At 46.5% G+C, this 10,937-nt stretch overlaps 1 protein-coding gene across 2 annotated transcripts; it reads left to right on the top strand.

Annotated features, from left to right (window-relative positions):
* Positions 1–4,153: 4,153 nt before the first annotated feature.
* Positions 4,154–9,586, top strand: irf2bp2b (interferon regulatory factor 2 binding protein 2b). Of its 2 annotated transcripts, XM_030049929.1 has the most exons (3): positions 4,154–4,537; positions 7,103–7,939; positions 8,413–9,586. In XM_030049929.1, exons 2-3 carry the CDS (start codon positions 7,162–7,164, stop codon positions 9,180–9,182), a joined length of 1,548 nt encoding a protein of 515 aa, XP_029905789.1. In that variant the 5' UTR covers positions 4,154–4,537; positions 7,103–7,161; the 3' UTR covers positions 9,183–9,586. The 2 variants fall into 2 exon arrangements, with proteins under 2 accessions (XP_029905789.1, XP_029905704.1); XM_030049844.1 differs by lacking the exon at positions 4,154–4,537 and having other exon boundaries at positions 6,884–7,939.
* Positions 9,587–10,937: the final 1,351 nt, after the last annotated feature.

Genomic DNA, 10,937 nt, shown 5'->3' with positions numbered 1-10,937 from the left:
ATTGTAATAACACAGTATTGGGTACAGGCGCTGTTGCGGTTGCCGCCGCTGCCATTGCAGGTGATGTCGCTGTTGCCACCATCTTTACCGTTACCGATGTCGAGCAAAGCTCCAGAGCTCGAGGGAGGCTGGTCGGCCGTGCAGCCCAGCACAGGGCACGCATGTGTGGGTGAGAGGAGCAGAGACACTGGGCCTGAGTTGGGGTTCTGTAGCTCAGCCACTGTGTTCCTACCTGCGCAGGATAGTTACGCAGTGCAGTTTCAGCCGACCCCGCTCAGGCTGCAGGGGTGGCACCATTCATCCTATTAGCCTTTTTTTAACCACTTCAATGAGTTTAGAAACATTATTTTAAGTTTGAAAAAATACAGTGTTGCTTTAAGTGGTGTGCCTGAGGATGGCTAACCTGTGGAGTATCCTATTTTGTGCTTTTAGTTGCCATAAATAGGTCAGCACACAATTGGAGACCTTTATTCATTGCAAGTGAGTGTGCCAGTCCTATTGTAGATTCTTGCTTATGCGTGTGTTTTTTTTTCCCCTTTCCCCTTTAGACTCGTGCCAGGACAGTGACGAGGAATGTCACCAATTAGTCGACAGAAAGAATGGTTGTTGGCTGTTAGAGATGAACTAATGCGCAGCACAGCTGCACCAGTACGTCAACAGAACTCCTAAGGTAGGAGGGGATCACTTGAAGGATTTTAAAGTCCTTGGTGGTCAAGTAGGCCAGTTATATGCCATATATTTTGTCCATCAATACTGTCCTGCTTCTAAAGTCAATTGTTTCAAATAAAAAATATCAAAACACATTTTTGCAATGATTATTTATTTTGGATGCACAAATACATCAAACATAATTTGATAGAACCAGGAACATTGTTTAATTTGTGACTACATTTTTCTTGACATTGTTTTTGCATGAATCCTATGTCGCTGAGCTGTGGATTTCAACGGGGTACTTCCTGTATAACTATTGTCCTGCCCCCAGTGATCACATCGTAACCACAAAGTCACATGATTTCTATCACATGATACCTCTGCTTGAATTTAACACCAATCATGTTCACTTGAATGTTGTAGAAAAAGAGAAAATGCACCAGAGCTTAGTGTCCCACATTAGAAATAAATACATCTAGTTACAAATACTAATGCAGGTAAATGACTGTCATCTTTCACATTAGGAATAAAGTATATGTCTAATTGTTTTAAAATACAAACCTTGTTTTTCACTCAAAGAAACACAGCATAAGCTCTTCATAACAAGAAACTGAATTTATTTGAAATGCTATACAAATCCAAGGCGCTGACTTGCAAGCAGGACACAGGAACAGAGTACGATGGTGCTGAGGAAAGAAGAATGAAGACAACATAAATTTGGGATAGAAATTACCAATCCCATCAAAAGCTACACTGTTAGATTTGTGAGGGTGTAATTGTTCTTTCCCTGATGGTGAAATAATGAAATGCATTAATAATGCTGTCATGAAAAGTCCCTATATATGCACAAGCCACCACCCCACATCTATCATATTAGGTGAAATGTTATTTATATGAGGTGGTGCATTGTATACAATTTGTCTGACTGCGAGACTCATGGTCATGTTCATGATTGTTAGTGCCCAGTTGATCATCATTAAGTTTTAACTACTGCTGTGGATGATGACACTGATAACTGTGATGCAGTGGATTTAACAAAACACTTGACCTGAAAATTCCTGTGTCTGTCAATTCTGGTTTGAGGCTTTAGCTGTTCCTGCAAAAAGAGAGAAAGGAAACAAAGCAGAACATGATTAATTTAAAGGACAGTAAATCCCCTTTATTGATTAATTCTTTGAAGACTGTTACACACATGGTTACAGTAATCATACAGTAATCATTTGTGTGTTATTGGCCTAACTTACCCCTCAAAGCAACAAACAATCCAGGAGAATTTCATGCAAGGCTGGCTGCTGGTCCCTGTCGACTCTCCCTGATCTGTCTGATTTTAGTTTTGTTTATTTTGTTTTAAAAAATTATGTAAGATTTCAAGAATGCATTGGGATGTGAAAGGGGAAAAATACATGTAATACATGTTGCTCACAACCTTTTCTCACGACCTTCATCACTGCTCTGAAATTTGACCTGTAGATATCTGATTGTCAACAGTAAGGTTGAAGGTTTTCAATGAAGACAATTTAAGCAAGACAATTTTGTCTTGTGTTGACAATGTCACGCTAAGCAAACATGCAGAAAACATCTGCACCATCACGCAAAAATTCACACAATTCCAGAAGGTTCACTCTTTCTCTTCCAACTGTGTGGATGTGGATGTACTAAAACTTAAAGTTAATGTGAGCTTAAATAGTTATCTGCTAGCTGATTAGCAGCTATGTTATCTTTGCTAAATTTGCATAAACATTTATCTTACCTGATCAGCTGGAGCCAGCGATTCCTAGTCCTCTTGTCAGACGGGAAACGACAGAAATGACAGCCGTTCCTGCTGGAATGTTGACAGTCTGGAACAAAACACACAGGCATCTTCGAATCTGGATGGAGAAGAAAGGGAGGGAAAGGGCGAAGACATGACGTCACATACGCGACACGGCATGTGGTCTTTCTAACTGTGTTTTCTCAACAGCATTTAACTGAACAAAGGCACAATGAACGGTCAAACTCTTGACATGAAAAATTGTCATTTAAGCCTATACACAACATAACGACTGGGGGATCAGAAAATAATTATTTTCTGTCCATTGAACACCATTCATTTTTTTCGCTCCGAAAGGTCCCATGGGGGCCCACCGGAAGGGGTGGGACTTCACCACTCTATAGCACAGACGTTTCTATGGTAACAGTTGTACCACAGTGTAGCACAGACGTTTCTGGGTAACAGTTGTACCGCAGTATAGCACAGATGTTTCTATGGTAACAGCTGTACTACAGTGTAGCACAGATGTTTCTATGGTAACAGCTGTACTACAGTGTAGCACAGATGTTTCTATGGTAACAGTTGTACTACAGTGTAGCATAGACGTTTCTATGGTAACAGCTGTACCGCAGTATAGCACAGACGTTTCTATGGTAACAGCTGTACTACAGTGTAGCATAGACATTTCTATGGTAACAGCTGTACTGCAGTGTAGCACAGACGTTTCTATGGTAACAACTGTACTATAGTATAGCGCAGACGTTTCTATAGTAACAGTTGTACCACAGTGTAGCACAGATGCTAGCTGCAGACATTTCTATGGTAGTGGTTAAGATATGTTGTGGCTAGCTGGTTGCTAGCGCACACACTTCTATAACAGTTAAACTGTAGTGCACCATGGATGCTAGCTGCACGTGTTTCTATAGTAATGTTTCAGAGGATCAGGATGAAGAAGACTATGGACCAAATCTTATAAACAAGCTGGAATTCTTTGCATTAAAATAAAACAATATAAAAATCAGGAACATCAGCACAAAACAGCAACGACCAGCAGCTTCCCTCCATACACACTTTAGCAACAGCCCTTAAAAACCAAAGTACTGCACATTAATAGGTCAGTAGGTAATGTCAGACTTATGAAAGTTATTGTAAGTTTAAATAAAAATCAGTTGCACATTTATTAACGCGAGCTCGGCTCTGGAAAGCGGTTGTGCTGTTTGTCTCGGTTATGAATAAAAGTCACAGTTCAGTCACAGCTTCTTTTTCACACCGCTCAGCAAAACAGCGCCGCCTCCACCGCATTTTACTGCTGAGACAAAGAGTGTGTTTGTTTCCGTGACGATGATGATGATGATGATGATGTCAGATGCTGCACTGCCATTTGGGTTCTGTGTATTTTGGCCTCCCAGGGAAACACACCCAGACCTGCTCTACACACACCTTTATTTTGGCTTCAGGTTCAGGCTGACATTCATGTGGATATTAAAAGACATAAATTCCTGTCAGAGTGTAAGAGGAGGAGAGGACAGAGGATGAGACTGTAATTGATTTCGTGTCTCTTCACAACCTGCAGCTCCGGGTTCACTGTGTCCCTGCCAGCCCGCTATCAGCCCAGCGGCCTGAATGGAAACTATTTGCTTGGTAACAGCAGCTGAATTCTGTGATTGGCTGTTGGCCAGGTGACGTCAGTCTGGCACCGGCACTGGAATGCAACAGAGGGATTTACGCAGTCGACTGGTCGATAAGGGCCTGCAGACGCATTGACTTTTAGAACACACTCGCTGCTTTCATTTCCGATTAAAAATGTGTTTAAACCCGAAATAACATGCAGCGCGCTTTCAGAGACGCAACAATTATTGATCTATTACTATTTTTATTTTTATTTTGTCGTGTGCTCGTGGATGAAAGTTCGGTAACAAACTAAAACCAAGTCAGCAAAGTAGAATAAAGTGAAAACCAAGACGCTGGTTTGTCCCCCGGCATGGAAAGCGGCTGGCGGTGCCGCTGGTCGGACGCCTGAAGCGGCCTGTCCCTCTGCGGCTCCGTGTGTTTAGAAAAGCTCTTTGGCTCCGTGGCCGCCGGTGTGGTTACAGAGGAAGAGGAAGAAGAAGAGGTCTCACTCTGCCTCGAATTCAGGTATCACAAACTGACCAGAGTCTGCTCATGGTGTGTGGGCAAAAATGGAAAATTTGCTGTGTGTAAAATACTGCTGCTGGCATTTTTTTTTTAAATTTAAAAAATCAAATATTATCTGGATGATCTGGACACATGGATGACATTATTGTTGGCATCCACAGACAAAACTTTTTTTTTTTTTTTTTTTTTTTAATTATCTGCAGTATTTTTGATCAGAAGAATATCTGCAAACCTAAATTAGGTTGCTATAATTGATGATGAACATGGATGCACTTATTTGATTGTATTCTTAAACTTAAGATTTGTTTGTCCCAGCAGCTGTGAGCAGACCTCTGTGCTGTTTTTTTGGCTGGGATTTGATCATGTTATCCTTATGAAGTGATAATGTCTGCTTTAGAAAATGCCAGTTTAGCATGTACTCAGCTGTTACTGTTGGTTTATTCTCAGTGGCAGCAAATGCAGTGTGTTACATGACGACTGGCCTAACTAACACTGGGTAACACTCTTATTAGCTGCTAAATTAGTTTAACAGAAGCTTTGTCTCAAATTCAAGAAAGCTTGCGAATTAATGTTTTATTTATTTTTTTTTTTAAATGTAATATTCAGTAGGAATTAGAAATATTTAGGCTGGACTAGTTCAGGCAGGACACGTAGGAAGTGTCCTTGTTCTGGCTGATTTTGGAGGAAGCGTTCCTTGCCTTGGGAATAAGGAACAGGATTTCCCACAATGCCCGGCAATGTCAACTATGAAAGAGCAACATTTCTCCAACGTGTATTTGAATTCATGTTACATCAGTTGTTTCTGGAAAAAAGTTGAAACGACTTCCACCTGTCAGACAGTGATACTGACAGTATGTACAATCAGCTGCCTGTAATGTAAAGTTACATTATGAGAGGTTTTATTATGTCACGCTCACCTGCTGCGCTGTGTGCCGATCACACCTCAGGGTTAGTGTCGTCGACTCAAAATTAGGAATACAATGAATACGACATTTTCTCACTCAAGTTGAAAAATTTCAACTCCTGCAAATACGTAAAATTATGCATTGTTGCATGATTTGAAATGTGGAAATCTGCGTTATTTGCCTCGCAGGATACATATTCATGTCTCTTTGCGTCTTTACATTGCCTTTCTTTGTAATTGCGCTGCGTGAAAAACTGGCTTTGCGTTGGGTCTGAACAGGTCAGCAGGTAGAGGGTGGAAAGCTTGATGTGTTCAGGTCGGCAGGAAAGATAAAAGGAACAAAAAATAACAGTATTTAGCTGAACATTGAATAAAATGTGCTGAGTTTCATGTTAGGCAGAGTTAATAATAAACAAATAAATTAATTAATATATAAATAAACATACATGATAACAGTAGGGTTCAATTCATTAGATTGATGTATTGATGCTGAACAGTCACTTTCATCATCCAGATACTAACATGTCATTGACCTCCTAGTCGGAGACATCGGACCTTATGAGATTCCTCAGCTGGATGATTAACGTTAACCCAAAGATGGTACTTACGATAAATACCGTATGACGTGAACATGACATCTGTTATCTGAAGTCGTGGTAAACTTTTTGACAAAATCTGCTCCTTGTAAACGTTGGGCCTCATTCACCAAAAACTCTTCAGATCAAATTTGTTCTTAAAACCCACTTACGCAGTTTTCACGTAGATTCTGGCATTCACCAACGTTTTCTGATTTGGGAATCAACGCACCCTGATGAGCATGCTTATGCACATCTAAGTGTTGAAATGTTTGGGCAAAATAATTGATAAATGTCTTTTCTTCAAGTCTATAGTTTTATAATAGTATAGGATTGAAATACAATAATAATTATGTCATTTAGAATGTTTTTAATAATTATTTTCATTATTTTTCAAAGCATTGTGGTCTTTAAAACTAGATTCCTCAGTTTATTTTTGTCTCTGTCTTACTTTGTATAAACTCTCCATTCTGTTTAGGCGTCCCTGTACTTGTCCTCACTTGTTTTTTTAAGAAAAAAAAAAAAAAAAAACTTGGGAAGATATTAGTGAATTAGGCCCAATGTTCCTAACTCGGTATGAAAGTGAGGACAGTTTCCTTATCAGTGAGACACAAATATTATTATTATATTTTATTTAACTTACTTAGGCTGATGTTTCATAAAGAATTTTTTTTTAAAAATATCTTTAAAGTATAGGATAATTAATTCTGGAGTATTTTGGAGCTGGCAAATGTCTACCGAGTGATCCATCTTCGCGGATATAGACGATCTTCGGCGTAAACTCTCGAGATAAAGATAGAAGACGCGGCGAGCATGCGCCCGAGGGGTCGTCGAAGAATCCAGTAAATAGAACCCGATAGAACCCCGGAGCACGAGCCGAGTGTCGGCGGTGACGTCACGGCCCTACATTGAGAGCTGGGGCTCGAGTTGTAGCGCGAGCTTAGACGGAGGCGCGCCGCGGCGGAGAGCACAGCTACGATGAGCGCGTCGGTGTGACTGTGCGTCGCTCCGAGGGGAAAATACAAACTCATTATTTACCTGCTGGTTGGTTTTTTTTTTTTTTTTTTTTTCTTCCTTCCTTCGCAGCGCCTCGGGAAAGCGGAGACATTTCTGGGAGTTTGGTGTCTGCTCCGCGGCTGAGAAACATGTCCTCCGCGGCGGTCGCTGCCTCCAGAAGGCAGTCGTGCTATCTGTGCGACCTGCCCCGCATGCCGTGGGCGATGATCTGGGATTTTACCGAGCCGGTGTGCCGCGGATGCGTCAACTACGAGGGAGCCGACCGGATTGAATTTGTTATCGAGACCGCCCGGCAGCTGAAGAGAGCCCACGGCTTCCAGGAGGGCAGGTCTCCGGGGCCGGGGAAGCCCCAGCACTCGGGCAAGGACATCCAGCCCATGAACCACTCGGCCGGAGACCCGGGCGCCCGTCCGCCGCAGCCGCTGGACCGCTACCCGCTTTCTGACCGGCCGCCGCGGCTGGGACCGGAGTACCAGGCGGGCCGGCAGGCGAACGGCCTCCCGGTGCCGAACGGGTTCCCAAAACCCGACGAGCCGCCGGAGCTGAACCGCCAAAGCCCGAACCCCCGCAGGACTAACGCGGTCCCCCCCAGCCTGGTGCCTCTGGTGAACGGCAGCCTCCCGGCCGTCCATGCGCTGAACGGCCGCCCCGCTCCGATGGGGCTGCCCGGCGCTCTGACGGCGCCCGGGCCCGGGGAGCACGGCAAGCGGCCGGAGGAGCTGAAAGACAAACACAGGCCGGACAGCATGTCGGACATGTCGGACAGCCACAAGGAGTGGATGGGCAAAGGCAAAACAGTCCGGGACCTGATGGCGCTGCACACGTTCGACAGCAGGTTTAAAAAAGACCACGCCGCCATGCAGCGGGTAATGGGATACGAAACGAGTGCCACTTCCTCAAAAACAGGTAGGATTATTCTTTTTTTCTTTTCTTTTCTTTTTTTTTTTTTTTTATTTTTTTACACCCCCCCTCCTCCCCCTCCCCCCCTCATGGGCTGGAATATTTCTGAATTGGCACACACTGACAAAACAGGAACTTGAACAGCGCCGAAATTATGTGTCAGCAATTTTTCCGCACGGCGCTGGGCTGCATGTGAGCAGAACTGCTTGGTAATGCCTGTGTCCCTGCTGCTGAAACGGACCCGTTCACCTCTGCACACACACACACACACACACACACACACACACACACACACACACACACAGAGCCCTGGCAGAGGATCTCACCCACATAAAAGAAGCATTATCTACTCTGTGTATTGAGAAATTTCCTGTGTTCCATTATTCATGGAGCGGCGTGCTGGTGTGTTTGTGTGTAGTGTGGCATGGTGTTGTGCTAACCCCCCCTCCTCTCTTCCTCTTCCTCTTCCTCTGCTTCAGACAGGGGGAAGCACCCGCGGAGCATGAAGAGGAAGGCCTCCCCGGAGCCCGACGGCGAGGGCAGCGCCCCCAAGCTGAACGGCGGCGAGGGCCAGCCGTGGCTGCCGTCGCCCTCCGAGGTGCTGAAGATGCCACCGGCCGCCCTGCCGGGCTTCTCGGCGGCCCCGCCCTCCACCATCTCCCCCCACTCCCGCACCACGCCCCCCGAGGCCGCCACGGCGCAGAACGGCCAGTCGCCCATGGCGGCGCTCATTCTCGCCGCCGACAACGCGGGCAGCACCGGCTCGCCCAAGGACGCCAACCAGGTGCACTCCACCACGGTGGGCGGGCGGCGGAACAGCGGCAGCCCGCTCTCGCCGTCCTCGGCCTCTCAGAGGAGGCTGACCCAGAGGGAGGTGCTGGGCGGGCCCGGGGGCGCCAACCCGCCCGCGCCGCACGTGCCGGGGGGCATGGACCCGCACGCGGCGCCGCCCCAGAGCATTCCGGACTCGTCGGTGCCGCCGGGCAGCGTGCCGCTGTGCTGCACCCTGTGCCACGAGCGGCTGGAGGACACCCACTTCGTGCAGTGCCCGTCGGTGCCCTCGCACAAGTTCTGCTTCCCCTGCTCGCGGGAGAGCATCAAGCAGCAGGGGGCGAGCGGCGAGGTGTACTGCCCCAGCGGGGAGAAGTGCCCGCTGGTGGGCTCCAACGTGCCCTGGGCCTTCATGCAGGGGGAGATAGCCACCATCCTGGCCGGGGACGTCAAAGTAAAAAAGGAGAGGGACCCCTGAGGCGCCCAGCAGCCGCTGCTCTTGCCCCTTTTGTTTTGTTTTGTAACAGGACGGCGACGGCGGGACGCGAGGCGGCGGACGCGGCGACAGGACTGACATGTACATATTGGACACAAGGGAAGTGAACACTTGGTAAAACATGGCTGTATAATTTTTTGATTTTTTTTTTTTTTTCAATACGTTGTGTTTCTATATTTTTTTTGAAGATAAAAAGGTATGTACTCATCATAACAGACTCCTCCACCCCCCCCCCACCCGTACCCCCCCCATCTTCATCGCACCTCTTTTCTTTTCAATGTACCATCAATGTACTTTAGGTCTGGTGACAGTCCCTGTCAAACATAGAATGTGACTAATCTGAGCACTTGGCAAAAAAAAAAAAAAAAAGAAGAAAAAAAAGAAAAGAAAAATGCTTCTAGCTGTACTTGTATGCACTTGTTTTAAAAAAAAAAAAAAAAAAAAAAACCTTGCCAAATACAATTTCTGACCTTGTAATAATACTCCTAGTGTGTGTGTGTGTGTGTGTGTGGTTTTGCTTCTTTTCCGTGGCCTGATCCTGGATCAGTCATTGGGGCGGTGATGCAATCCTTTTCCAACAAGAACAAACTGGCTTCCAGGGAAGTGTGGGCGGAAAAAAGTCAAGGAGAGAGAGAGAGAGGGAGAGAGAGAGAGAGAGGGAGGAGGGATCTGGGACGGAGAGGGGGGGGGGGGGGGGGGGGGGGGTGCTGAAGGCCTCTGCAGCACGGCTCTGTTGCGTAAACGGCGGCGGTACAGTAAAGGGGACGCGGGCCCCGTGTCCGAGGGCCGGGGCCCTAAAAATAGTCAGCCATGGAAAACGATCGGCTCGTGTTTATACGCCTGCAGGGGAGGAGAGGCCCGGGACGCCGTGTGTGTGTGTGTGTGTGTGTGTAGAGTGTACATGCAGCCGCTCGTGTGTCTGGATGTACAAAGTGATTTTTTTTTTTTGGTTGTTTTTGTTTGTGTTTGTCAAAAACTCGCCCACGTGGCACAGAGCTGCACTTTGCACCACTTTCTTTGTTTTTATTTATTTTTTTTAATTTTATTTATTTATTTATTTTTTTGGTGTTTTTGGCGTCAGACGTGTTCCTGAACATGTCTCGGTGTGGGTCGTGGACTTCCTGACTCGGCCCTCGGCTCCGGTTTCAGCCTCTGGAGAAATCCTCCCCAGGCCGTGTGACGCTGCCGCTCGGCCGCGATGACGCCAGCCCCCCTTAACCTCCACCCCCCCCACCCCCCCCTCCTGTCGGACAAAATGGCTTCTGTCAACACGGATTGTAAAGGAGCCGAGAGCCGCTGACTCTTTCTGCCTCCGTCAGCTCGTTTCACCTGCTTTTTTTTTTTTTTGCTTTTTTGTTGTTGTTTTTTTTAACAGTGCAGTTTTTGAAAAGCAGCTCCTAAACAAGCGCACACGACGACGAGGCGTCAGTGGATATTTGGGTGTTGAAGTGTCGCAGCGACACAGAAACAAAGAAGAAGAACAAGAAGGAGAAAGAGAAGAAGAAGAAGAAGAGGACGGCGAGCGCAGAGGGGCCCCCGCCTCGGAGGAGGGAGGACATGAACGCCTCGCTCGGGGTCACGTGCTCCTCGCTGGAATTCCTGAGTCACCGTCTCACACACACACACACACACACACACACACACACACACACACACCACACCACACACACACACCCCGCCCCCTCCCCCCTCCCTCGTCTTCTTCACCCCCTCCCCTCCTCCCGCAGTAACACGCAT

The sequence above is a fragment of the Myripristis murdjan genome, chromosome 1 (genome assembly GCF_902150065.1).
Source record: "Myripristis murdjan chromosome 1, fMyrMur1.1, whole genome shotgun sequence".
Lineage (NCBI taxonomy): Eukaryota > Metazoa > Chordata > Actinopteri > Holocentriformes > Holocentridae > Myripristis > Myripristis murdjan.
The sequence above is the reverse complement of the archived record's forward strand: the minus strand, read 5'-3'. Positions and strand labels throughout refer to the sequence as shown.

What these genes read in the sequence shown, in the direction of transcription:
- irf2bp2b (XM_030049929.1), top strand. Translation starts at nt 7,162, where the DNA reads ATGTCCTCCGCGGCGGTCGCTGCCTCCAGAAGGCAGTCGTGCTATCTG. An exon ending in TGCCACTTCCTCAAAAACAG is followed by an intron (nt 7,940 to 8,412) that starts GTAGGATTATTC and finishes CCTCTGCTTCAG; the next exon opens with ACAGGGGGAAGCACCCGCGG.